The sequence below is a fragment of the Camelus dromedarius genome, chromosome 8 (genome assembly GCF_036321535.1).
Source record: "Camelus dromedarius isolate mCamDro1 chromosome 8, mCamDro1.pat, whole genome shotgun sequence".
NCBI lineage: Eukaryota > Metazoa > Chordata > Mammalia > Artiodactyla > Camelidae > Camelus > Camelus dromedarius.
The window spans coordinates 59,254,433-59,282,329 of record NC_087443.1 but is presented as its reverse complement, the minus strand read 5'-3'; the positions used below and the strand labels follow the sequence as shown (position 1 = coordinate 59,282,329).

Below are 27,897 nucleotides of genomic sequence, written 5' to 3'. Positions count from 1 at the left end.
TATTAGCGCCAAGCTGGAGGTGGAGGGAAATGTTTCCAGGCAGAGGGGTGAGCTGAGCTTCTTGGAGTGTTTGTCTTGCCAGAACCAAGCTTGGGTCAGGCTAATGTAATGAACCAACCTATCAGAAGGATCTCAATAGAAAGTAGGTCAGTTTCTTCCTATCGCTTTAAGAACTAGAGGCTTCGTTTCCGCGCCTGCGCATTGAGAGAGTAAACGCCTCTCCTTTTCACCCTCCCCCCCCCTGCAAACGACCCCCCGCCCTTATCCCTATTGCCCCAACTGGCTGCGGCCTCCTCCCATACTCCCCTTTCTCAGGTCGGGTAATGGTCCGTTCCAGGGCGCCTGGCTCGTTCTGGAGGGTGGAGAACATAAATGGTACATTCCACTGCCTTCATTACCTTCCGCTTTTTGAGTCTCTTCTCTTCTACTTCCCCCTACCGAATGAAGCTAAATAGGCTGGCCCAAAAGAAGGAGGGGGAGCCGGGCTGAGGGGACCGGTCTAAGCCGGTCTCCGGCGCAGGCGCAGTGCGGATAAACAGGAAGCGGGCGGTAGAGGCAGTGGCAGAGATCTAGGGGCTTCGAGTGAAGGCAGCGGAAGAACTAGGATTATTGGAAGGGCAGCAGAGGCCGACTGAGAACGAAAAAAGGCGCCTTGGCCATCTACCTCTAGGCAAGGAGAGATCGCGGCCTCGCTCTCCGCTTGGATTTCCGGATCCGCAGCTTAGGCTGAGGCAGCGGCTGACAAAGGGCTCGCGCCGGTGCCGCCGCCCTTCTCATCCGGGCATTCGGGTCCCTGCGGAGAGGGAGGGGGAAGGGCAGAGGGGGAGGGGAAGGAATAAGAGGGGGGCGCGCTTGGAGCCGAGGCCCTCTCTAGGGCTCCGGGCCTGCAGCCCAACGGACGGAGGCCGAGGAGGACCTGCAGAGGTGGCGGCGGCCGGCGTCAGGAGGATGGTGCAGAAAGAGAGCCAGGCGGCGCTGGAGGAGCGGGAGAGCGAGCTCAACTCCAACCCTGCCGCCTCCGCGGGGGCATCGTTGGAGCCGCCGGCAGCTCCGGCCCCCGGAGAAGACAACCCATCCGGGGCCGGGGGAGCAGCGGTGGCCGGGGCGGCAGGAGGGGCTCGGAGGTTCCTATGTGGCGTGGTGGAAGGTGAGCGTCCTCCCTCCCGCTCCACACAGTACCAACACTTTCTTTCACCGTGAGGCGGGTGGCGGCGGTGCTTTGCGGGGCTCTAAAAAGAGGTTATTCCCTTGGGTCTGAAATTTGATCCTGCTGAAACGAGGTGAGGGGCGAGACGGAGGGCAAGCAAGCCTTCTCGAGTTCTTAAACGGCGTCGAATTCCCCTGTGGCTATTAACAAGCCTGACCCCACCCGTCTTGGGCTTGGAGCCAGGCATGCTCCAAAGGAGGCAGTGGTAAGCAGCCTACTCTTAGGCTAAGTTACACATCTTTGTGCCTTGGGATCTTACTATCTAGGGGGTTTGTGTTCTGATGGAAAGACGTGTATAGTGCTGCTGTTCCCTACCCTTTCGAAAAAGATAGCCCGTGTAGGTGTGCTAGTTGGACTCCTGGAGTGAAGAGGAGCATAGTCAGCCTGTAGTTTGACACATCCTCTTTGCTTAGAGGGTTTTTTGTTTGTTTTTTGCCGGCCAGTCCCATCCCCTACCCTTTGAGGATTCTTTTGCAGCCTAGAAAATTACCCTTGGCCAGCTGCTGTGCTTTGCTTCTGAAGGATGAAGCTTTTACTTTAATAGTATCTGAGATACGGAATTTCAGTTTTGTGACTGAAGAGGTTTAAAAATGCCCTTCTCACCTCCCTTTTCATTTCCATTTAAAAGTAATGATGGACTTTTTTGATGGTTGGGGAAAATGACCGAAAGATTGTATCACAGTTTATGAATGTAATGGATCTTTAATTCTCTGGAAGCTTTTCGTTCTCTGGAAGCATGAATCGGTTACACTATTGCTCTTTCCTAGAGTACAGCATGTATTTGAACTTAATATTTTGACTGACCCAGGGTTTCCTGTCTGTCTACTTTACTAGTTCTCTTCTGTATGTAATGGTGTCCATAGGAGTAACACTTTAAAAAAATTGGTCTTTATTAAGATGTGGAAAAGGAAAGGAGGATTGTGTTCTTGGTTGAGAGCTTAAGCGTATGTGGAGTATTCATTTGAAAGATGGGTGGTGGTTATGGTATCTCAGATAAAGTTTAATTGTAGGAGAGAACAGATTTAATTTGCAGCTACAGTAAGGAATGAAATGGTTCAGCAAAGTTAACTGTATTGCAGAATTTTGGGAAAACAGAATGGAAAATTACCTATGTATTTGGAGTCAGTGTTTCTGAAAACAAGATTGCTTTGTTTGACTTTACATTGATGTATTTATTGGGCTAGAATCTGTATTTTGTCATCTGAGATCTTGGAGTGGAGGGCGGAGGAGTGCTGGGGGATATAGAAATTTTAGAGCTAGACTACAGTGAGTCTAAGGAAACTATTACATCTACAGTAAAGATGGAGGAAGAACTAGTTGTGGTTTAGATCAGTTGGTTTGTTTTTCGGAATAGTATTAAAAGGGAACAGTCTATTTAGAATTGTTATCTGTTGTGTCTCCTCCTTCCCATTCCCTAGTATATTTTCTTGGTGACTGAGCACCTCATATTTTTTTGTTTTGTTTTGTTTTTCTTTCTTCCCTTCAGGAACCTTTGTTGGTTTTAACTCGTGTGTAACAGCACTGCTTCCTCTCTATGGTGCCGATTAACTAAACCGATGAACCTAACTCTCAGATCAAAATCAGGGTTTCTGAAGATTAAAATGTTAAAGTTAGACGCTTGAAAACTTTTTTTAAAATGTTGAATCAGTTCTAAAGGAGTGTTTAATGCCTACTCCTTTAAGAGAAAAATGCTAAGTGTTGTAGGAAAGCTGTAAGGAGTTTTATAAAATTCATCTATTATTTTAAATCACCTCTAAGTGAATAACCATTGCATTGTCAAGACAAAGTGCTACAGTTTCATGTGAGTATGTAATGACTTTTTCTCTGGTCTATCATAGTCCTTGTTTGTGGTGCAGAGTAACCATTCTATCTGGAGATAGGAGCTTATTATCCTTCGGAAATTTGGGTTTTAAGTTAGTCTTTTAGACTGTGTGTGTGAGGAGCATTTTGTGTTCAAAACCCAGTTTTAACCATCTTCTTGGTATTCCTAAGAGACTGTCCTTATCTCTTGCAGATTAAACTGAGAAAGGTGGAAAATAAAGGTTAGACAAACTTTAAGGTGTGATTAGCACATGAGGCAGCTCCAAATACCAGTTTGTTACTTATGCCACTACTTAAGTCATCAGTCAGCAGCTTTGTTTCCTGCAGTGTGCATTACTAGTGTTTTCTCCCCATCTGGGACATTCTGGAGCAAGTCACATTCTTGAATTTTCAGTTGTTCAAACATGTGCTCTGGAATTGAGATTGCTTGAGAGTTTCCTGTTTGGGCCAGTTCCAATGTTGAATTTGTTGTGAGCGTAGTTTAAGGCAGTTTTTGGGCGGTCCCTTTTATTACATCAGGAACCTAAAAAAAAAAAGTAATCATAAAATTACATCAATGAAGTTCTTTTCTAATTCTGTTCCTGATTTTTTTCCTACCTTGTTTATCTCCTCTTTCCCTTCTAAAAGCAGTTTAACTCTCCCCCTAGGTAGTAATTGTTATTTTTAGCAGTTTTGGATGACTCCCGCCCCGGTAAGATTGAGATAATCTTTTTAACGGTTAGATTTAAATATGTTTGGTCTTTGTTGGTAGTGAAAAGAGATGATGATGTTTAGCTGTTTTTAGATGACTTTATCACATAAGTAATAAGTGTTCATGATAGAAATTCAAAATTTGTTTCATGTGGAAGAGCTGCATTCAACTTTTTTTTTTTTAATTTCACCTGTTGCTTTTTTTGTGTGTGCTGATTTTTGTTTGTTTGTTTTAATGGCGATACGGGGGATTGAACCCAGGACCTCTTGCATGCTAATAAGCACGTGATCTACCACTGAGCTATACCCTCCCCCCTGAAAAATCAGAAAATTTGCCTAAGCAAAAGGGAATAAAAAGTCACTTATAATATCACCCCAAAACACCTTCATGTTTTTCTAAACATCCTTCAGATTTTGGTGTATTGTACATAATTTTTTTACAAAATGGCATTGTATGTATTATAACCTGCTTTTCTTGGTAGACAGTTCATCACATTCTTACAATTTCATTCTTACTTTGAATTTAGGATTTTATGGAAGACCATGGGTTATGGAACAGAGAAAAGAACTCTTTAGAAGGTAATTTTTTATTATGTGAAGGAGAGTCTTAAACCATTAACATTTCATTTTGTTTGAAGAAATACTAACACCAAATAGGGCAGGTGCAGTTTGATTATTTCTCAGTTGCAGAACTTATTTTTACCTTGGTCTTTTACCTCTTCTTCACCTAAGCTAGTGGTTCTCAAACTTGCCTGGGAAAGCTGGATAGGTTTTGGGGTTTACCTGCCTTCACCCAGAGCTGTTGTGTTTTTATTTAAGACTGTTTAATATGTTGACTTTCCATATAAAGTTTAATTTTTTTACAATTCCACTGGGTTACAAAAAGGTTAAAAGCGACTGCCTCAGAATGTTAACTTTTTAAGAGATGGGGCTTCTCCAAGAAAAGGGAAAAAAAATGGAGATTTACAGCGTTTACATGTTGTCTCTTTATACATATGTAATTTTCTTTCCTCTTAAGGCTCCAGAAATGGGAACTAAATACATATTTGTATGCTCCAAAAGATGACTACAAACATAGGATGTTTTGGCGAGAGATGTATTCAGTGGAAGAAGCTGGTAATTTTTCTTTTTAATCCATAAATTTAGAGTATGTGAAGAAGACAGCTGTATTTTAAATGTAGTTGTGTGAGAATTAAGTATTTCATTTTCACTTTGTAGGTAGTATTCTTTTGTTCTATCTGGTAATTCTTTGTGTTAGTGCAGATTGAAATAATGGTGCTAAGAGTGAGCAGCCATGGTGTGATTCATGGGTATGCCAGTCTGACTCTGCCTGTTCTGTCGTCATAAATTGTAGTTTTTAACTTCTGCCAGTGGACTAAACAGTGGGCCACTGTACAGAGAGGTGCTGAAGCATGCTTAGGCCTAGCTAGGGCAAGGCAACTGAGGTGCCTGCCTTGGATGCAAAGTTTAAGGGAATCCCAAAAAATCAGCAATTAAGGTAAATAATATTTCATTATGCATTTTAAAAATCAGAAGTAATGCAAATAATTTAAGAATAAAGTACCAAAGTTTTAAGTGAAAATGAGATCAGAATTACTGATGCTTTGCTTCAGGCTCAAGAAGGGCTTGGTCTTGACCACTTGATTACTATTACTGATCCTGTCTTTATTTAAAATAAAGAAGGACCTCACCCTAGTGCAGGCTTGTACTGAATTGAAAAGCCATCCGAAACTATCCTTGCTACTTGTGTTCTTATGTTGAGTTAGTTACATAAAATTCATAAGTAAGATAAGTAAATTAACCAAGTGGTGCTTTTCTTTGGGAACTTGAGTGAACGGGGGAACATTTTCATATCTAAAATTAAATGGTATACACATGTAGCTAGCAAGATACTTGGTTAAAGCCCAGCCAAGGCACTGAAGGCAGAAAGTTTTCTGAAATTATGAAGAAGCAATTCAAACTTATCCCATCTGCATCTAGTGTTGCTGTTTACTACTCTATATAATTTAAGTGTGTCTTCAACTTGATTATTTTCTGGTAAAGCTGGTAGTGAAATTTAATATGATCAAAATATAGTCAAATGACTTATCTTGAGATACCACTGAAAGTTATTTAAAGATACATCCTGTGGTATGGAATAGTATTTCAGTTTACTTAGGATAACTGGCACATTTTAAAAACTTTAAACTGTGATGAAAATTTTTCCTGTGGTTACAAAGATGAGGGGGTCAAGATTGTTAAGGCCATCACTTAACCCTCATTCTTAAGAACACATTTTTCTTTTCCAAGTTATAAAGTAGATGTAGATTTATTTATTTAGGAATTTCAGTTGTTAAGAGACTGCAAAAACAAAAAACATACCTCTCAGATACTATAGAAAATAAAAATGGTTTATATGCAGTAAGAGAATTGATGCTTAATTCAAATTTATTGAGAAGTGGCAATGAAAGGAAGAGAATGCTTTTATTGAAGTTAGGATGGCATTAGATTACATCAGGTTTGTGTCATTTTGTATCACCTGTTGTCACAATGAACCTGACAATTTTGTAAAATTTAAAGGACTTTATTTTTCTTGACATTGAGCATTGCAGAAAATAACCTCTTTGGTTGAAAGATGAAGGTTCTTTTAGTTTTCTGTACTGCTTTCTAAAATCATGGACTCTTCTTTAGAGCAACTTATGACTCTCATCTCTGCTGCACGGGAATATGAGATAGAGTTCATCTATGCTATCTCACCTGGATTGGATATTACCTTTTCTAACCCCAAGGAAGTATCTACCTTGAAACGCAAACTGGATCAGGTAATTTCCTTAATTCTTTGTTGTTTTTCTCTGAATCAGTTCTTGAAACTGAAAATTTCTGATTTGGTTCTATGATGTTAAAAGGAAACCAAATTCATAGTACTTCTTTGTTTCTATACAAAGTTTTTACTTTACCCCTTTTGATAGAGGAATATTTTCTAAAATGAGTGAAAAGAGCTTTACTGGAAGTACTATTGCTTCTCAAACTTCAGTTTGCATAAGAACTGCCTTTAAAGAATGCATAGAAGTGATGCTTAAAAGAATGTTCATAGGCTCCATTCCCAGAGATTCTTACACAGACTTGGGGTGGAGACTTACCTCAGATTCCAGGTGATTCTGAGATAAGTGGTCCAGAGTCACATTTCAAGAAACTGTATACTTTTGGGTGCTTGGCTGAATTTCTGAGTGAGGTTATAGAAACAGAATTCCCTCAGTTACATGAACAAGAGATGAAATTCAGTATGTTAATGGTTGGCTGGTTTCCCAAGATGAGAAGGTAAACTAGGTAAACATGTAAACTGTTGGAGAACTTGATTTAATCTAAATTCTACTTAACATAAGAGCTGCACATCTTTTTTGGTGAAGAAGTTTTGCTGGTATATATATTTAGGCAAAGGTTTATATTATTGGTGGCATTAAAATGGTAAAAATTTTAAAGTTGTTAAATTTCTATGAATAAACTTTTAAGAGGTTATTTCTGTATTAGATCATATTCTGTGTTGATCTTTATGATTGATGACTTAGATTTATGTGCAAAGAAATTAATTAGATGGGACTGCTTTTTAGAAGGGATGTAATTGGGTTTTATTTATTTATTCAGTGGAGGAACTGGGGGTTGAACCCAGGACTTTGTGCATCCTAAGCACGTGCTTTACCACTGAGCTATTCCCTCCCCCTAAGAAATTAGGATCAGTGAAATTTTTTTTTTTTATGGAGGTACTGGGGATTGATCCCAAGACCTCATGCATGCTAATACCCACTGAGCAATAACCACCCCCCAAGGATCAGTGAATCTTGACTAGAACAGGCGACTTGGGTTTTTCATGTCTTAGGTTACATATTGTTCATGTTTTTGGTTTTTTCTGTTTGGTTTTTATATTAATCAGAAATGAAAGAAGTGGACGGTTAGGCCACATTATAGAAGCTTTGTTGGAATATGTTGGTGTATTGCATTCAAACCCAAATGAAAAAATGGGTCCCCAAACTGTCTAGCTGTTTAACATAGAAAATGTAAAAGCAGTGGTTTGGCGCTTAACATTCTACTAAGGGAAATATTTGACTTTCAAGTGTAACTATTAAGTGTATATTTTAATATATTTTGAATCCTGTATTTCTTACTCTTTAAGATGGTAAAGCATCTTTTTTTTTTTTCATTTCCTAGGTTTCTCAGTTTGGGTGCAGGTCATTTGCTTTGCTTTTTGATGATATTGACCATAATATGTGTGCAGCTGACAAAGAGGTATTCAGTTCTTTTGCGCATGCCCAGGTCTCCATCACAAATGAAATTTATCAGTATCTAGGAGAGCCAGAAACGTTCCTCTTCTGTCCCACAGGTATTGTATATAATAGCCTTATATTTAAATGTATATATATTATATTTATATAAATTTAACATAATTTTATAATATAATTTATATACATATAACATACAAAATATATATTTTATAAACAAATACATTATATAATTATGTATATTATGTAATATATTAACAATCTGTATTAAATAGTCTTTTTGAAATATTTAACTTTCAAAGGACCATTTATGGGCTTTATTGTGTTGTTCCCTCTCCCTTTGGTGTATAAAGGTAGGAATTCTTTTTCTAGAAGACATTTCTCAAGATCTTAAATTGGGGGAACTTTAGAGACTAACAAATGACAGCTGAATAGGCCAAAGATTTTATGTATTTTTTAGTACTGAAAGCATATTAACATTACATTTTCAGAGTTAAAGGAAGGATAGTATTATCGAAATGAAAACTAGAAAAAGCAAATTTACATTGCTTTTAACATAGTCACTCCTCATTTCCTCCTACTTGTTCCTTTTTTCTGCCCTTGCATATCTGTATCCCTTTTCACTCCTCCCACTCCCATCTGGGCTCTTAACTTCCCATAGTCAGCATAGAAAGCTTAATAATTTTTCCCCCTATCCCTTTATCCCCTCCTCTTCCCTCCTTGGTTCCTTCCCTTGAAAATATTCTGTCTCTTTTTTGCCTCTCAAAATTCAGCCTGTAGGAAAATTTCCTTAAACTTGACTTCTTGCTCAGGAATAGTTAAATAAGTTAGTTCTAAGAAATTTTAGACCGAATTTAACTGTGTGTATGTCTGTCTTAGAGTATTGTGAGCCATGAACTTTATCTCAGTGGTCTCATGCTACATGAGTACTCAGATAATGTTTAATAAGATTATACTTGGGGATTACTTAATGCACTACAAATTATAATTAGTTGTAGTTGAGACTAATAGCCAGGGGCATAATGTTGCGTTCTTTAATTTTTCCCCTACATTCAGAATATTGTGGCACTTTCTGTTATCCAAATGTGTCTCAGTCTCCTTACTTAAGGACTGTGGGTGAAAAGCTGCTACCTGGAATTGAGGTGCTTTGGACAGGTGAGTCTTAAGATTTATACAGCAAAACTTATAATTAACTAGGACCTAGAAAAATTTGTTGTTCTGGTTAATTGGATACTTTTTTTTTAAAGCTGAGCCTTAGCTAGAACATTTTGCTATTCTCTTTCTTTTATAAAGTATAGATTCTTCACTTAGTATTAAAAAACACCTTTGAGGATTTTGCAGTGAATCTGAGTTATCAGTTTTACTGGTAAATTATTGATCTGTAGGGATCTGGGCTAACAGGCATTGATCACAGCACTAGGGTAGTGTTTTATTTTACAAAATGAAATCTGTAATGCTAGATCAATAGTAATCAATGAACTGTATTAGCTTTTATTCTGAGAATGAAGGGCAGAAACCCCAGAGTTTAGGTTAACTGAGATTTGTCTAATTGAAGATACACTGTATTATAATGGAAAAAAGTTGTTTACATGAAAATTTGTTTCTTATTGATGTATCAGTTTGAGGAAACTTGCCCAAACTTTAAATATTCATACCTTTTAACTACTAATTCTATTTCTTAGAATCTGATCAGAGGAATTATTGATGGGGGTGGGGGATAAAACCTAGTAAAAAGACGTATTGCTGTGTTATTTTAAAAAGAAAAAAATTTTAGAAATTATACATGTAACAAGGAAATACATACCAAATTATATGCAGTATATTTTGAAGAATCATGTATGAGAGTATTTTAATAAATGGTGGTCATTATTTCTAGGTCCCAAAGTTGTATCTAAAGAAATTCCAGTAGAGTCCATTGAAGAGGTTTCTAAGATTATTAAGAGAGCTCCGGTAATCTGGGATAACATTCATGCTAATGATTATGACCAGAAGAGACTATTTCTGGGCCCATACAAAGGAAGATCCACAGAACTCATCCCACGGTTAAAAGGAGTCCTGACTAATCCAAATTGTGAATTTGAAGCCAACTATGTTGCTATCCATACCCTTGCCACTTGGTACAAATCAAACATGAATGGAGTGAGAAAAGATGTCGTAATGAGTGAGTAGATGATTTAGTTCTTGACCTTGGGAGGAGAATTGTGGTTAACTACAACCATTGGCAAGTATACGTATTCCTGTGTCATCAAGATTTAAGAGGTTTATGTTTTGTTTTGTTTTATTTTGTTTTTAAAGGAAATGTTTAGTCCTATGGATGAGATTTATGTGATAGAAAGAAGGGCTGAGTGGCTTTGGACAAGTTACTAAAAATCTCTTGGCCTCAGTTCTTTGTTTTTTAAAATGTGACTTAGCCTTTGAAGTCTGAGTAATTAGACAAGGTAGCCTTTTAGTGTTCCTTTTTTTTTTCCCTAGAATAATTCTGATTGAATTTGTGTTTTCGGGTGATTTTGCTAAATGGTATATTTTAGATGGCTAGATGTTCTTGTCTCAGTTACTTAACGTATCATTTAGATTCAGCATACATTTATGGAACATATTCTCATTTTAGACATTGGCTTACTGACTTTCATTTGTGAAAAATTCCTAATTGAGTTCCAAGTAAGAGAATGCTGATTAGTTGTTTATTAACATTTAAACACGTATTTTGTGGCAAGTGTGTCTTCCCAGGCACTAAGGATGCAAAGAATAAAATAGTCCCTACTTTGGAAGAATTTAGTCTGGTATTAGATAAAGCAGATAGGCTACTGTACTATATATAGTATGATAAGTGCTGAAGGAACTTAGAAGGGGAGGGAGTGATTACTTCTGCTAAGCAAAAGTGGTAAGAAATGATTTTCATAGAGGAGGAGAACTTAAACTGGGTCAAAGTATAGGTAAAGTCGGCTGGGCTTTAAAGGTTTGGTAAGCTAGAGATGAAAACACTGGACACTGAAAATTTGAAGTTATCTGAATTTTGGCCCATTTGGAGGTATTGAAATGTCACATTTTGATGCTTGGGAGTATGTAGTTGAAAGTTGTGTTATTTCTTAGTTCTGTACCCCTACTTCCAATTCTGTTTATTGAATTAATGCCTTCCTTCAAGGTTCAGTCATTGTCACTCCCTTCTCCCCAATAAAAAATACAAAATTAGGGATATAATCTCAATCCCTTCTGTACACATGGCTGTTAGCATCTCCCTCTTTTAAGGCAGAGCATGAAGCATATTAAGGATTGGTAGACATTGGTCAGACTGGGTCATGTGCAGGAAAATAAGGAAAGCTAAAAATAGTGGGTTTTGAATACCAAGGAAAAGAGAGTTTAGACTTTTCCCTACCATTCTCCTGATTCAGTGCTAAATTATATGCTTTTTATCTCTGTTCATATGTGGGCTCTCTTGTCAATTTTCTCTTCTCCCCTCAGTGCATTTATTTGCCCATTTTCATAATTATTTGCGTTTTAAGTTATAAGCCCCTGAAGGGTGGGGAATGTTTTCTTCATGAAAAGCATGGTGCCTTTAGCCTTGCATTCCCACTAATCGGTACTCAGTGGACATTTAAATGCCTTTTCCAGTGATTCTAAAATTAGTGTTTTTTATTTGAATTGGAATTTTACGTTTAGCAATAAATGCATTTAGTTGACTGTTCTCGGTAAAGTGGTTCGGTGAAGGGTCTTGTTTGTGTTTGCATTGTTATGCTTAAGGTTTATTCTTTTTCCAGTTCTTTGCTTCTCTCGTTTTACTGTAGCAATTAGTGATTTGCGTTTGTCCCCCTCACTTGTCTGGAGGCTTTTGTAATCAAAACTGTTTTTGTGTTCTTTCTCTTTTTTGCAGCTGACAGTGAAGACAGTACAGTATCCATCCAGATAAAGTTAGAAAATGAAGGCAGTGATGAAGATATTGAAACTGATGTACTCTATAGTCCACAGATGGCTCTAAAGTTAGCTTTAACAGAATGGCTGCAGGAGTTTGGCGTACCTCATCAGTACAGCAGTGAGTTTGGCCATTCTTTGTAAGGGAGTTGGATCATATTGTTTGAGACATAGAGCAAAAGAACATTTATGATGTCTTCTTATAGGCCCACCAAGCAAAATGAAATTCAAGAATTTAGAAAATAAGGTTTTAAAAATCTTACTTTTGGTCTTAAATAGCTTTCATCTTGATGGAAAGCTAATTTGTTTTTAAAATGGCTTTTTTGAAATAGTTGTTTTTATTTTTTAATTTTTACTTACTTCAATTTTTAAAAAAATATATTTTAATGTTTACTAAACAACTGTTTTATTTTTATTTTGTGGGGGAAGGTAATTAGGTTTATTTATTTTTTAATGGAGGTACTGGGGTTTGAACCCAGGACCTCATGAATGCTAAGCATGTACTCTACCACTGAGCTGTACCCTCCCCCTGAAATAGTTGTTTAAATACAGATCTTCAAAAGAGAAGAAAATAATAGATGTTGACATTTTTATCATCTTTTTCCCCACTTCTCTTTCCTTGCCCACCTCCTTGATGGTTTAGAAAAAGTTGTGCTTTTCTCATGGCTCAAATTATTGGGAATCTCAAGTTCAGATTCATAATTACAGATATGCTAAGAGGAAAACATTTCACCAGATCTAATTTGTTCTGTTTCTAATTCTGATTTTCTGGCAATTTGTTTTTGTAGGTAGGCAAGTTGCACACAGTGGATCTAAAGCAAGTGTAGTTGATGGGACTCCTCTAGTTGCAGCACCTTCTTTAAATGCCACAACTGTAGTTACAACAGTTTACCAGGAGCCCATTATGAGCCAAGGAGCAGCCTTGAGTGGTGAGCCTACAGCTCTGACCAAGGAAGAAGAAAAGAAACAGCCAGATGAGGAACCCATGGACATGGTAGTGGAAAAACAGGAAGAAACAGACCACAAGAATGACAATCAAATACTAACAGAAATTGTCGAAGCTAAGATGGCAGAGGAATTGAAACCAATGGACACTGATAAAGAGAGCATAGCTGAATCAAAATCCCCAGAGATGTCTATGCAGGAAGATTGCATTAGTGATATTGCCCCTATGCAGACTGATGAACAGACAAACAAGGAGCAGTTTGTGCCTGGTCCAAATGAAAAGCCTTTGTACACTGCAGAACCGGTGACTTTGGAGGATTTACAATTACTTGCTGACCTATTCTACCTTCCTTATGAACATGGACCCAAAGGAGCACAGATGTTAAGGGAGTTCCAGTGGCTTCGAGCGAATAGCAGTGTTGTTAGCGTCAATTGCAAAGGAAAAGACTCTGAAAAAGTGAGTATGCTTAATTTACCTGCTGCTTTAGCCTGAATGGGTCCCTGTGCTGATGATATAGAGGGGTCTTAAATGAGTGAGAATTGACCACATCTTAGAATGTGTTCTGTAAAGTAGATGTGAACTCTGCTGAATTTGGTACATACAGTTCCATAGTTTGACCTTATAGTAGTTAGGAATGAAGAAAAGTCAAAGTTTATTATTTTAGGAGTATTTGTCAGTTTGGGGAGAGACAGACTTTTATTGTTTGTCTTGAAGAGTTTAACCCAGTGAGTCTTTAATATTTAGAATAAATTTGCAGGTACCTGATAACAAACAGCTTTGTTTGTAACTGTTTTAGATTATTTTGTTAAGCTTTCAATTTTTTGAGTGTTTTTATTAATCCTCAATAGATTGAAGAATGGCGGTCACGAGCAGCCAAGTTTGAAGAGATGTGCGGACTAGTGATGGGAATGTTCACTCGGCTCTCCAATTGTGCCAACAGGACAATCCTTTATGACATGTACTCCTATGTTTGGGATATCAAGAGTATAATGTCTATGGTGAAGTCTTTTGTACAGTGGTTAGGTAGGTGCAACAGGAATAATCTCTTCTCCTCAGATATATTGTCCCCTAAAAAAAAAAAAAAGATTATCCCACAGGGAGAAAAACATTTAGGTAATTGGCAAATTTCCAACTGTTTAAACTCTTTACCTAAATTTCTTTCAAAGGTGTAGCCATTTTTGCAGACTTGAGGTGCAAGCCTCAGTGTATATCTGGCACATTGATTTTTCTCCCTTGGGCTAATTCAGCATAAGTATCTTGAAAATGTGTTAGAAAGTACTGACTTTAACTTGCTCTGACTGAATGCTTCCTGGATGGAACCCTGTATACCACATTTATGTGATTTGGAGATTAGACACTATGAATTGTGACTCTGTAAGCTCTCTGCTGCTTGCTGTGTCTTGATGATGATAATGCTGTGTTTAACAGAACAATTGCTGAAATGACCCTAAGGGGCCTGGAAAGAGGAAGCCATCCTCCCAGCCCTGTGCGCATGCGAGCTTTAGTGGTAGGCTATTCTGGTGCTACTTGGTATTATTTCACATGATTTTTTCTTTATCCCTCAACCACGTAATTGGTTTTAGCAGGGGATAGAAATTACAGTCCCCTAAAAACTCTCTGCTTCATTAAATGGACTTCAGTATGTCTCTTTTGAAAACTGGTTCTTTTTGTTGTTGTTTTTTTTTTTTTAATTCTCAAACTTTGTAAAAAGCACCAGCATGGCCAAGTTCCTCCAGGGATTTCATTTCATTTCCAGGTTTTCAATCCAGCTATAAGGAATATGTAATGGACTTAGACACATAGCACACAGCAGGCAGCAAGGCTAACTGACATGTCATAGTTTTCATAGTAGTCACAAATAATATGATGGGTTACATAGTCTTAGTTGTGAAATAGAAGTGTGAAACATGAGCTTAGAGTAACTCAGGAATAGTTGCAAAGAGATTTCTCACTTTCTGCTTGTATACTTTTGGACTCAATAAAAAAATTTTTCCTGTGGTACAACTAATTAGCAGCTAAAAGTAGTCTCTGTTAATGTGAAAATAAAGAACTTTGAGTTGCTATGTATATAACATAACAAGTAGAAGAGAGAATTTTGCTCTCTTCTTGTTAAAAGACTCCAAGATACCTCTTCTCTGTGATGGATAAGTGCCCTTAGGCGCAGGAAAGACTTCTATATTGATTGTTGGATGATGGCATTTGCTTTCTAGGCTTTGGCTAGGGGGTTATAAATTGAAATCTTAAATTTCCAACCTGTAATCTGGATTATTGAGCTTGAGAAAGTATTGCTTAAAACAATTAATACTCAGCTTTTAATTCAAGAATTATTAAAAGTTCTTGGTTATATACAGTATTGCTTCATTTTCCTCTCAAGCTTTACCTCTGTACTGTGCAATTAGGGGGGCAGCTTTCCCAAATTGTATGTGGCTGTTGTACAATCTCAAGGTCAGAGCATTTTAGAAGTTTTAAATAATCATCTTGGCAACCACAGAGCTTTACAGTAGCTCAATGAGAGTATTTTCATGGTTCTATAATAATTTCAGGGAGTTACTGATTAGAATCCTTTGTTTTCCTCCTCTCTCCAGTCCAGCTGGCATTCAGTCCTTTAAAGAATGTGGCTATGCAGTACTTTTGATTACTAACGACTTCTATTATCTTCTTCCCCATTGTGTACAGATGGGAGAATCCTCAGCACAAGTGTCTACTACTATTGGATGGACAGCGGCAGATGTTCACAGCGCGTCATGATAAATTAGTTTAAGTTGAAAGGTTCTGTGAGGTAGTTCAGGTAGAGTTAAGGGCAGTAGGCATGAACTGAAGTCACGTTTGCGCAGCGACTGAGGCATTAACCATGTTTTCATTTACACAGCTCTTCGTACATGCAGCTTTTTATTGTAATAGTTGGAAGTGCTAGTTACGTTGTAGTCTCAAAGTAGGGGGTAGGGGAAATTGGCTGATCTTAAAAGTTTGAGAGGTATAGTTTTTACCTGCAGTGTACATTTACACTGAGCTATGGAATGGGGAAGATTCTCTTCCTAGCCTAAATTTTGACCCTATTTCATATTTATTTTACAAATATTAAATTATATATTTTTAAAGTACCCCTACCCCTAAAAAATGACAACCCTGGATATAACCTCTTAATGGGCCTGAATTGTCAACAAAAAATTTGGTTTGCTTTGGGACTGTCTGACTAGCACACTATATATTGTACTGATGAGACTGTTAACTTGAACAGGAGGTAGAATGCTGTCTTCAAATGGAAAAGAACTATTTGCGCTGCTTTATCTTGTCAGAAGACTGGGCAGGTGATTTTGATTTGGCCTCCCAATAATTTGCTTTTAATTATTGTATTATTAGCTTCCTTTATTGCCTATGGAGTTGGTTAAGTGGTGACCTTAAATACTGACTTCTGGACCTCAAAGCCTGACATTCCGTGTGTGAGCTCTGCACTGCAGAGACTGTAATGGTCCATCAGAGGAGCCAGATACGGTCATACTTTTAAGAAAAGTATGTTTTAGCTCTGGACAGAGGAAAGCATCAGTCAGCTCTCCTTAGTGTTTAGAATCTGTCAGACTGGTATTATTACTAGCCAGGTCTGAATTTGGATTATCCTTGTCAGGAAAAAAAAAGTACTCATTTCGTTTCATTGTCAAATTATAGCAATTTCTTTTATTTATTCTGCTGATCTTAGTTTTCTGACAAGATTAACCCTCCTTCCCTTTTTTCCTTTCCTGTACCCTTTCTCAAAATGTAAAATGTGACTTCAGACAGGTTTAATTCCTTCGTGGGCTGTGATAATAAAATATCTCATCTATCTCATTCATTTCACTCTATGGTTACTGTAATTTTGCTGCAGAACAAGCAGCTGCCTTGATTTTTATAGTTGTATCTAGGTAATATATAAACTTGATCCAGACAAAGTTTCAATAATGTAAGAAAGGGTAGAATTCTTAACAGTGATTATTCATTAATTAGAGGAAGGAATATCAGTATTGAAATTCCATTACAAATTTTAAAAAATTATTATCACAGCCTTGTTCTGAAACCCTGGATTATTATTGTTAGCTATTTCCACAAAGTGTTTGTTAGTTTGTTGGACGTTTGAGACCCCAGGAAATCCCCTTTCTCGTAACGTTCTCCGCTTGGATCTGATCTCAACAGGGTGTCGTAGTCATTCTTCAGCACAGTTCTTAATTGGAGACCAAGAACCCTGGGCCTTTAGAGGTGGTCTAGCAGGAGAGTTCCAGGTATCAATATGAATTCACAACTGAATTGACATTTTCTTTGTTTTATGAGAAACCTTATGTTGCGCATCAGATGGCTGGAAGGATTGGTCTGCCGAAGGCTTTCTAGTCCCAAATTCAATTTAGTTACATAGCTGGATTTTAAATCAAATTTTCCTCCTCTTTCACAGTAATTTCTGAAGGAGATGCTGCCAATTCCCCCCGCGCCTGCGAAGCGCAGCGGCTCTAGGTATACACTTCACATTGTTTCTTTGCAGGTCGCACAGCATTTTAATCTGCGCCCGCAATGCACAATGCGCGCATGCTTGTCTGCCAGTGGAAACTCCATGAGCAAAAAAAAGGATGAGTAATTATGCAAGTGTATGGTAAAAGGACTTTTGGATATTTTCCCAATTAAATTATAGATAAAACTCGTACTTGAAAGAACAGTCCGTTAATGAAAATTTGAACAAAATATAAGGTTATTTTGGTGTTGGAATTTGTTCATGGACTTTTCAGGTGCTCTACTTTTCTCCCCCCAACAGGTGCTCTGCTGCGCACAGCAAACTGAAGCGCATTGCTTTGGGGATAAAGCGTCTCCTGGACAGATAACCCTCTTCAGACCAAACCTCTCCTCCTGACATTCTGTTCTGCCATCTTTTAGTAGAAAGATGGTCTATATGAGATTGGTTTAAAAAATAGATTTGTCATAATTGGAATAGTTTTTTTTTTGTTTGTTTTGTTTTTTGGGTTTTTTATACTGTAAATTTAAATCCCCAGTAATATGCCACTAAAGCTATGTAACTCAGTTTGGATAATTTCTATTCAGAAGCACCCCACTCCCCCAGCAAAGAAGTGTTTATGTTAGTAAAGCATAGTGCATCCCTCTTCTTTAGGTCTGCCTGCAGTAGCCAGTTAATGTTAAGTTGGTAATCTGCAGTGCACACTAAGAAATAGATATCTTCCCAGCACTAATTCATCTCCCTTTTTTTTCTTCCCACAGCGTTTGCTGCCAATTGATGGGGCAAATGACCTCTTTTTTCAACCACCCCCACTGACTCCTACCTCCAAAGTTTATACTATCAGACCATATTTTCCTAAAGATGAGGTAATTGTCTACCTGCCAACTTGGTGAACACTTATTACTTTCCTTTGTTAAAAGAATCAGTTTTGTGTCTTAAAATATGAACTTTAGATGGAGAAAGTTAATTAAAACACTGAACCTCCAGGATGTTTAAGGAAGAAGCTAAGGAGTTTAGACTCATAACATCTTGTGCTAAATCCTTTAAAAAATCAGATGAAATGTATTCAGAGTTGGAATTACTAAATAGTATGTCTGAATGATATGTTGTCCTTGGCTGATTTTCTCCAGTATATTAGTTTTCTGCAATTTTCATCTGTAAAATACCTACAGGCTGTTGATAATCAGTTATAGAAAAAAGCGAGCCTGTTTAAAACATTTTGGACATATAGAAAAGTGAGAGAGACTCTACCTTATAGTTCGCTGGATTTTGAATACACTACTTACTGCCTAAAACTATCCCCTGCAAAGCAGTTCTCTGTTTACTATAATCATGCTGTTTTCTACTAGCTTCACAAATACGACTGAAGCAGAGATGGTATTTATGACAAGCCAGACGTTTTGTTACTCCCTCTTCTAGAAGTCCAGTCTGACTTATGAGTGTCATATTGTTAAGTTCTGTTTCTTGAGGCATTGCTTAACTGGATTATATTTTCAGGCTTCCGTGTACAAGATTTGCAGAGAAATGTATGACGATGGAGTGGGTTTACCTTTTCAAAGTCAGCCTGACCTTATTGGAGACAAGTATGTGATGAATGAAGTATTTGGACTTATTGGACCTGGGAATAAACATTTCATAGCCATATTTATCAGGTTGAGGGGAGGTGATGACTGGAAATAGTTTTTTAGAAGTTCTACTTTAGTTTAATAAAATTTGAGTATTCATACGTGTGTATTTCTAGTTTGTATTTCCATCAAATATAGTTTCCACAGGTTGTCATTTGAGTGTATTGGGTCTTATATCACTGAATTCTAAAGTGTTAACATTAGTAACTTCACTCACTCTGGCCTCTTTTTTTTCTGAGCAGGTTAGTAGGAGGGTTGCTTTCCCTCAGCCTGGATTACTGTTTTGTCCTAGAAGATGAAGATGGCATATGTGGTTATGCCCTGGGCACTGTAGATGTGACTCCCTTCATTAAAAAATGTAAAATTTCCTGGATTCCCTTCATGCAGGAGAAGTATACCAAGCCAAATGGTGACAAAGAACTCTCTGAGGCTGAGGTAATTCACAGATTTAGAATTACACACTGGTAATTTTTTTTTAAGTATTTACTAAAATAAAGGGAGTAGATATATCTTAAAATCTCTGCTTTCTTACAGAAAAGGATTCTTAGGGCTTATTCTTATTAGCATGTAACTTCCCTACAGTTTTTGAGTTGGAAGTGTTGTAATACTTCCTGAAGTAAAAGCACAATATAGACAGTTAAAGAACTTTCTTTTTCCCTCCCTGTTTTGAAGCACCAAACTTAAGGATGCTATAGTCTCTTCTTTGGGTTCTCAGGGCACCCGAAATTTCTCATTTGCTTACTAATGAAGCTAACTTATTTTCTCAGTAATGCATTTCTCATTGTAATTAAAAAATAATAGGGATGAACTTTAAATGAAGTTTTTTCTTGAGGATAATTTTTATGCTTAGTGAATACTCATAGATAATATATTTGTGACAACTTTTTTCTTCCATATTGCTTCTCTTCCCCTTTTCTAAAATCCTCTACCCCTCTCCCCCACACCAGTGTACTCAGATTCTCTCTATAGTTTATTACTATTTTTCACCTTTTGCCCCTGGCCGGATGGCTATGTAATAAGGGGCTGGTTTGGAGTGGCCTCCCTTACTTGGGATTCATTGACACAGACTGCAGAATGCTGGTGATTAAGCTGTTGATGTGTTGCTTTTCCATATCTGACAGTTTTCAGCACAGAAACATATGAAGAATGACTCGTGTTTATTACAAATTGTTTTGTAAAAATTGTGGTAAAGTATACACAGTATGAAATTTACTTTCAACCATTTTTAAACTTTATTTATGTACTTTACAATCTTCTTTTTAAATTGAAGTATAGCTGATGTACAATATTTCATTTATAGGTATAGAATATAGTGAGTCACAATTTTTAAAGTTTAATACTTGATTTATAGTTACTAAAATGTTGGCTATATTCTCCATGTTGTACAATACATCCTTCTAGCTTATTTTATACCTGATAATTTGTACCTCTTAATCCTCCACCTCCATCTTGCCCCTCCCCCTTCCTTTAACCATTTTTTAGTGTACAGTTCAGTAGTGTTAAAGTACATGTCACATTTTTGTGCAAGCAATACAGGCTTTTAAAAAACTTTTATTTTGAATAATAGTAGATGTACAGAAGTTACAAAGATAATAGAGTTCCAGTATACCCCTCACCTACTTTCTACATTTATCCTACTCTCAGAAACCTACTTTGGTTCATTACTATAAACACCTCACTGTACTTACCAGTTTTTCCATTCCAGGATCCAATTCAGTATACCACATTACATTTAGACAAACTTTTAAAAAGTGAACGCTCCAGCTAGAATTATAAACTAATTCTACATGTGGTAATTTTATATTACCAGGAGAGTTCTTGAATGTTACTTTCCTTTTCCTGTTACTGAGTTCTGTAGTTGGGATATAGATTCATAATGAATAGCTACTGAAAGTCAAAAAGAGTATTCCTCATTTTTACAGAAAATAATGTTGAGTTTCCATGAAGAGCAGGAAGTGTTGCCAGAAACTTTCCTTGCCAACTTCCCTTCTCTGATAAAGATGGATATTCACAAAAAAGTAACTGACCCAAGCGTAGCCAAAAGCATGATGGCTTGTCTCCTTTCTTCACTGAAGGCTAATGGTGAGTACATATTTGTGGAGTTGCCCGTGTTTGGGCTAGGTGGGGACAGGACTGTATTTTAGGATAAAAAGAAAGAAGTGAATTTACATTCCTTTCCCCACCGTTTATGGTTTGCCTTCAGAATTAGTGGTGCAAGAATTGCATGTGTATTAGTCATTGAAAAATACTGCTCTTTTACACTATGAATGCTTACTTTGAGCCCCAGTTGAAAGAGAAGTGAACACATGAGGTTGTGTTTGTTTTGCCAGGATACTCATAAATGATAGTTGAAAATTAAATGAACCTCGGGGGGAGACTTCATTTCGGAATGCAGAATCACCGATTTTTTTTTTTTTTTTTGAGTTTGCTATCTAAACCTTCAAAAATACTTTGCTATACATTAGTGGTATGGAAACTTTCTGTAAAGGGCCAGATAATGTTTTAGGCTTTAGAGGCAACATACAGTGTCCTGTTGCATCTTTTTTTTTTTTAAAACAATCTTTTAAAAATGTAAAATAAAACAAACAAAAGCCTTATTTTTAGCCTTGGGCAATACAAAAATGGGCAGCTTGTTGAGCATTCGTTAGACTGTTGTTGATACATGAGAATGCACTTTCTGTGTCTTTATATCTGATTCAGTGGTGTCCCTTTGTGGGACAATTTAAACAACTCTGAAGAAAGCATTATTCTTAGTGTTTTGCCTAGAACTGAATCATGCAGATGTATGAGGTATGTCTTAACATACAACACATTCTGGTTATATTGGCTTGTGACAGGCTGGAATAGGCTCTGCCCTGTGGGCTCCTCAAAGGTATGTTTTATTATATTAAACAGTTATCTTTTGTCTTGAGGTTTCTTACAACCTCTCTGTCAAAAGATTTTCTTTCTGGGAAAGTTTTACTCACCATTGAAAAAAATTTTGGGGGTGAGGGGCAATATATCTTATAGTTAAGAATTGTATTTATTTAAGATATACAATTTGGTGACTTGCAATATATTGTGAAATAATCACCATATTCAAGCTAGTTAACATATCCATCATTTTAAGATAGTTATCACTGCAGCATCCATTATTGATGAATATTAATATTCATTAACTTTTAATATGAATTTAAAAATTATATGAAATTTAGGGGCTGATATAGATAAGCTCCTACTATGATCTATTTGGAATATATTAAAGATTAATCATAATTTATATTCATAATTCTTCATATTCATAATTATTGATATACTTCACATTCATAATTGACATTCACATTTTGAATATTTTTTTTCCTAGGCTCCCGAGGGGCTTTCTGTGAAGTGAGACCGGATGATAAAAGAATTTTGGAATTTTACAGCAAGTTAGGCTGTTTTGAAATTGCAAAAATGGAAGGATTTCCAAAGGATGTGGTTATACTTGGTCGGAGCCTGTGACATTTGTTGGCACTATGAACTGTCGGAAAGTCTCTTAACTTCACCTGGTGTGTGGTGGTTGGGGTCTTCGTACAGTTCGGCCTCTGGAGCGGCAACAAATCAGCTGATGGGGATTGGAAACAAAGAAGACTATATAAAACTCACCCATCGTACTTTGAGACTACTCACTGGTTGGAAGAAGATAGTATTGCTGCAAATCCTGTGTGAAAGAGATCTGGGCCTCCTTATTGGGTCTTGTGTTAGGTGCCAAGACCTCTTACATGGGCTTTAGGGAAGGGTTCTTCAATAAATGTAGTCAGCACTGTTTTTTGCATCCAGTATGGTTGCATTTCTCACCTAAGAGTAATCAAAATCATTTGTCATCCTCCTTGGCTTATTGAATGAAATGTATCTCATTCTCGGGGTCATGGCAAAGATGAGAAAGATTTGGTTTCAGAGGCTTCAGGGTGGAGATTCCAAGTGGGATGGTTATGGCATAGTTTAAGCTGAATAAACGATTTCAATTTGGGCAGTTTTTCTGCTTTTTGTAAAGCCATGGCCAATTGTCTTTGTAGTGACCATTGGTTCAGGCATGTTGTGCTTTGTAGGGACAAATGTGCAGTTGTTTGTGGCAAAAGCCTAAAAGTGACAAACTTGTAAAAAAATTTTTGTATATAAACTAGCTGTAACCTGACTATCCTTTGTGTTTACTGTTTTTGTAATTTTCCTTTTGAAAATGAAAGGGTGTGGTTCAGGATGGCACTTTGAATAATGTTAAATCAGTGGAAGGTGGATTTTCTTTACTTTTGTCTTCGTTTTTTTAAGAAGTTTTATTACTTTTGAAGTGCCTCCCACCTAGGGCTAGGCCATGACCACTTTGGGTACGAGAGCCTAACTTCCATAGGACTCAATCTGTTGGAAAGTACAGTCACTTCTGGAAATTAACCTCAATGCAGGTCAGCATGTGAAATGTTAGTTTAGACATCTGGCAAGTAGGGTTCAGGGACTGATTGATCTCATTTGCCCTCAGGTCAGATGTCCTTTAATTTCAAGACCTGTTACTACTGGTTTTATTAAATCAGTCTTTAGTTCTTGCATGTTTGTATCTAATTTTTTAAAAGAATGAGCACACTTTAACCAATGACTTACAGTTAACTTTTTGTCTTTAACCACAGTTACTGAAAGCTTTATTTTAATTTAGATTTGGTGTTTTTAAGGGTTCTGAGCTTGAGACTAGTAGGTAATCTCTGCAGGATTCATTTTTTTAATCATGGCTGGCTGACTTCTCCAGATTCCTAACAGTATATTGTTATCTTGCTTCCCTGCAGTTTTGTATCAGCTGTTTTAACTTTGAGCTGAGAGGGGAGCATCAAGGAAAAGGAAACTTGAAACATTTTCCTTCCTAGATTTCCATCCGTACGGGTTTTGAAGAGAGTCTTTTAAAGCAGTACCCAGTGCTACCAGGTGACTTTGAACCAAGGCCTGTGAATGTGCATTGAATGGGTGAGGTGAAGGAAGACCTCTTTATATTCAGTTTAGAAATCTTTAACTGATAGCAGGATATGTATGGTATGTTGGACAACTGGAACCTAGCTGGCATTTTCAAGGACTTAGGTGAAGGGAAGATCTTCGCAAGATACTGTTTAAAATGGCTTAATGTCATTTGGTTTTCTCTAAGTACATTTTGTACATGAGTGGACAATTTCTAGCATTTTATCTGGAGAATTTCATGGTCAACCTCTTATGGAATCAGGATTTTTAGCAAGTTTGCTTGTGGCTTTATCTTGGCTTTTAATTATCAGTTTGGCTGGTCTTCTGGTCACAGAGCTAACTATGAAACAGATTTCCAGGCCTCTAGGATCGTAAAGTGCTATGCTGTCTTCTCTATGGTTATGAATATTTATTAAGATTGGGATGACATTTCATTGATTGTTTATTAGATCACAGCTCAGTTCCTGTAGAAAACGAACTGTAAAACTATCTGAAGACCATTGCAAGAGGCAAAATAAAACTTGAAGTGAATGTGCGTGGTGTACTATGTAAACCTTCCTGTTTCTTCCTCCTCTTTCTTCTGCCCTTCATGCCTCACCTACAAGCCGGTATTCCGCCTCTCAGCAGCTGTTCGAAGTTGGATTTCAAAGGCAGTCCTCCCGCACTCCCAGTAAAAGATTGCCTTCCAGATTCTCCTCAAGGCAAGGGAAAAGAAAAGACTAGTTCTTAGTCAAGCCACTTGCTTGCCACAGTTACAACCTGGGTGTGAATTAGGGCAGCTAGTTTGAGTGAGTTCCTGCCATGTAATAGAATAAGGAACAGAATTTGCCTGATGATTTGATCAAAAGGTGAAAGTTGGAGGCGTAGCCTATATTACAAAACGGGGAGTCCAAGGCAGAAAGATGTTCCTGGACTAGCATGCCTCTGCCAGAAACTGCAGTTAGTCCCACGCTTGAGCTAACGTCCTCTTCTAGCAATCACCAGCATCCAGCCAGCTTCTGAATGTCAGTGAAGATGTGCCATCTGGATAGAGGTGCAGGGTCGTTAGAGTAGGAAGCGTGTCCAGGAATGGACTGAGTGGTTTGGGCAGAATACCTAGAACTGAAAGTCTTCCTTCAGGCTCCTCGGCTCCCTTGGAGAGAAGGCAAATCTGAGCGTATTTCCTTTGCTTTTATAAGAAAAACGCTGCACTGTATCTCGCCTTTGCTGGGAGAATTGGAAAGGCTTCATTTATATACACTTCTTTAAAGAAAGCTTACCTTGGGTTGGGGGACACTAGAGGGTGAGCGGAATTAGAGAAAATGGAGGCAGGAGCCGCCCTTAAGAGTCTTGGTCATGGAAGTGAGCCAGGGCGTTAATGTTAATCCCAAATCCATCTTTAATGATACTTACTCTGCGGTCTCGATGCACCGGCCTGAAACTCCTGAGCCGAGACGGGGCGATGGAACCCTGGACCCCGGGCGCCTGGCGAGAGTCTCCTTTAATAGGCGGAGCCGGAACCGCAGAGAGTCCCCGGCTTTGTACGTGTCGGGGGCGGGGCCACAGACGGCCCTTGCAGCATGGCCGCCGGCGCCGCCTCCGCCTTGGCGTTTTTGAGTCAGGAGAGCCGAACTCGTGCCGGGGTTATAGGCGGTCTGCGAGTCCCGGCCCCGGTCACTATGGACAGTTTTTTCTTCGGTATTGAGGAAAGGAGGGACTGAGGGTGGTACTGGGGCGGTCGGAGGCAGGGCTGAGGAATAGGAATGCAGAAAGGTGCACGACGTGAGGGCGGAGGGGGCCTCGCATGCGGCAGCTCTAGCAGAAGCGGGTGGCCGGGACCCTGTCCCAGATACGCGAGGCGGGGCCCAGGCTGAGAGCTCCAGGTGTTCCTGAGAAGTGGGCGTGTGAATGGCCGGTCAGACCCTGGCTGCACGTGAACGGGATTCGGTGAAAACATCGCCACATATTTACGCACACTCACCGCTCACCGTTATCTCTTACAGGTTGTGAGCTCTCGGGCCACACCCGCTCTTTCACCTTCAAGGTAGAGGAAGAAGATGATGCGGAGCACGTGCTGGCTTTGACCATGGTAAGGGGCGAGGAAGGGGGTTGGCGGTTAATAGCTCTACCTCAGCAGGCAACCAGTGGTCCTCTACCCGCGTCTCTCCCCTTCCCCCGTTTACTGGGAGTCACCTCCTCCGCCTAACCCCGGCATAGAGGGCTCCCCTGGCCAGGTGATCCAGGGACCTCTGAGGCTGGGCAAGTTTGTGGTGTCCACCCTCACTTGGGGAAACTCCGAAGCCCTGTGTATCCTTCCTAGCTCTGCCTCACTGAAGGAGCCAAAGATGAGTGTAACGTGGTAGAAGTTGTGGCCAGGAACCATGACCACCAGGAGATTGCAGTCCCTGTGGCCAACCTAAAGTTGTCCTGCCAACCTATGGTGAGTTCCCTGGCCATACCTTATGGGGTTGAGAGGTAGGGATTGAGGACTTACGGACTCCTCACAAGATGGGGTGGGCCAGGCCTTCATCCTTGTTTTCCTTCCAGCTCAGTTTGGATGACTTCCAGCTCCAACCACCTGTGACCTTCCGCCTGAAGTCAGGTTCTGGCCCTGTGCGAATCACTGGGCGGCACCAGATTGGTAAGTCTTCTCGCTTGCTTCCAGTGGACTCTCCATCAGGATTCCTGCCCCACCTCAACCTTATCTCCCAGTGCAGTTCCCATACAGACCCTTTATGATGTGTCCTCCACTTTCTGTCCTCAAGCCATTCTCCTTATGGAACCTGTCTAGCTTCTCCAGTTCCAGTGATGTGGACTACTTTGGCTCTTTGTCATCTAGTTTAGTATCTGAAGTTTTTCCCACAGACCATAAGCTCTAGGAGGTGAGGGTCCCGCAAGCCTAGAGCCACAGGGCATGAATAAATAGCATGTGGTATGAAGGGAGTGTGGCTTTAACTTCCCTCCCTGTATTGCTTGTGTGCCTACCAGTTACTATAAGCAATGACCTTTCTGAGGAAGAGAGTGAAGAAGAGGGAAGTGAGGAGGAGGAAGCTGAGTTGTGTCCCATCTTGCCTGCTAAGAAGCAAGGGGGCAGGCCCTAACCCTTCCTGGTAAGTTGGGGGTAGGCATGCCCAGCAGAGTCGGGAGTTGTGGGGCAGGCAGAAGGAGCAGGTGTGGGCCTAGATGCTGACCCCTTGTTTGCTCTCTGCAGGTCAGCTAGCTGCCTGCCACATGTACCATGCACCAGGTTCCTGCACAAGTTTCAAGAATTTTATGTTTTCTCTGTTGAAGAGGGAGTGTGGGGGTGGATGGGTGGGGTCTTGGGCTGGTGATAGAAGAGAGGGGTCCCATTCTCCACAGGGCAATGGTTTTCTAATCCTATACCATGTCTGGGGTTTCCCTTTTCTCCAGGAGTGGGAGGAACTCTGAATTTTTATCCTGACCCTCTCTCCCCACTTGCCTATGAGATTGGAGGTCAGCATCTGAAGCTCAGGACTACACATTTCTTATATTTTTTACATTTTTGGATAAAGGTTGAAATAAAGTGTGGAGTTTTTTTTGCTACTTATTTGTGTGGCTTCTTTCCCTGCTGGGGTGGCATTCCCCTAGGGACCACCAGGTGGCACTGTGGCAGCACAAAGGGTGGCCTTGGGTCTGGGGGAGGGTGGGATCCTGCTATTCCCAAGGCCCTGGGACTAGCCCAGTCCTAGGCCCTAACTGCCTTCCTAAAAGAGGACCTCCCAACACCAAGCCCATTCCCAGTCCCTAAAGGTGGGGGAGGGCCATTCCAGGAGGTTATCAGCATCCAAACAAGGGGTCTGGGCCTCTGTCAGCACTCAGGCTGATGAGCAGGGGTGCAGATAATGGGGCTTAAGCAGCCCAAGGAATGTGCAGCTCTAGCCCCATGAGGGGGCTCAGGCCCTAAGAGGGCCTGTGAAGGGTAGGGCAGAGGCCAGTCTTTGCTCCTCCTTCCAGTCTTGTAGCCCATCTCTGAGCCAGTCTGGGCCCTTAGAAACCTGATTCCGGGAGCCAGATGGAGGGGGCTGGCCAGA

The 27,897-nt window shown here is 39.4% G+C and overlaps 2 protein-coding genes and 1 non-coding gene across 5 annotated transcripts; 2 read left to right on the top strand and 1 right to left on the bottom strand.

Moving 5' to 3' along the window:
• The first annotated feature begins 460 nt into the window (after nt 1-460).
• OGA (O-GlcNAcase) lies at nt 461-24,397 on the top strand. 2 transcript variants are annotated; one of them, XM_031461639.2, is made up of 16 exons: nt 485-1,147; nt 4,246-4,297; nt 4,737-4,834; nt 6,389-6,519; nt 7,901-8,072; nt 9,028-9,126; nt 9,848-10,132; nt 11,840-11,998; nt 12,666-13,279; nt 13,672-13,846; nt 16,988-17,073; nt 18,053-18,157; nt 18,789-18,874; nt 19,159-19,351; nt 20,839-20,998; nt 22,260-24,397. In XM_031461639.2, the coding sequence occupies exons 1-16, from the start codon at nt 949-951 to the stop codon at nt 22,394-22,396; spliced, it is 2,751 nt and encodes a 916-aa protein (XP_031317499.1). In that variant the 5' UTR covers nt 485-948; the 3' UTR covers nt 22,397-24,397. The 2 variants fall into 2 exon arrangements, 1 of the variants encoding a protein (XP_031317499.1); XR_010381977.1 differs by lacking the exons at nt 16,988-17,073; nt 19,159-19,351; nt 20,839-20,998; nt 22,260-24,397 and having other exon boundaries at nt 461-1,147.
• TRNAP-AGG (transfer RNA proline (anticodon AGG)) lies at nt 7,340-7,412 on the bottom strand. The gene has a single exon. It is a non-coding gene; the product is annotated as a tRNA-Pro (tRNA).
• A 989-nt stretch (nt 24,398-25,386) lies between the features above and the next one.
• On the top strand, nt 25,387-27,409 carry NPM3 (nucleophosmin/nucleoplasmin 3). 2 transcript variants are annotated; one of them, XM_010974468.3, is made up of 6 exons: nt 25,387-25,543; nt 25,849-25,934; nt 26,166-26,285; nt 26,393-26,486; nt 26,834-26,955; nt 27,257-27,409. In XM_010974468.3, exons 1-5 carry the CDS (start codon nt 25,426-25,428, stop codon nt 26,944-26,946), a joined length of 531 nt encoding a protein of 176 aa, XP_010972770.2. In that variant the 5' UTR covers nt 25,387-25,425; the 3' UTR covers nt 26,947-26,955; nt 27,257-27,409. The 2 variants fall into 2 exon arrangements, with proteins under 2 accessions (XP_010972770.2, XP_010972769.2); XM_010974467.3 differs by having other exon boundaries at nt 27,057-27,409.
• Nucleotides 27,410-27,897: the final 488 nt, after the last annotated feature.

Excerpts from the sequence above, each read along its gene's own strand:
- NPM3 (XM_010974468.3), top strand. The coding sequence starts at position 25,426 with ATGGCCGCCGGCGCCGCCTCCGCCTTGGCGTTTTTGAGTCAGGAGAGC. Across the intron at positions 25,544-25,848 it reads TATGGACAGTTTTTTCTTCG|GTTGTGAGCTCTCGGGCCAC; the intron begins GTATTGAGGAAA and ends TATCTCTTACAG. Across the intron at positions 26,487-26,833 it reads CACTGGGCGGCACCAGATTG|TTACTATAAGCAATGACCTT; the intron begins GTAAGTCTTCTC and ends TGTGCCTACCAG.
- OGA (XM_031461639.2), top strand. The coding sequence starts at position 949 with ATGGTGCAGAAAGAGAGCCAGGCGGCGCTGGAGGAGCGGGAGAGCGAG. Across the intron at positions 10,133-11,839 it reads GAGAAAAGATGTCGTAATGA|CTGACAGTGAAGACAGTACA; the intron begins GTGAGTAGATGA and ends TCTTTTTTGCAG. Across the intron at positions 13,847-16,987 it reads GTCTTTTGTACAGTGGTTAG|GGTGTCGTAGTCATTCTTCA; the intron begins GTAGGTGCAACA and ends TGATCTCAACAG.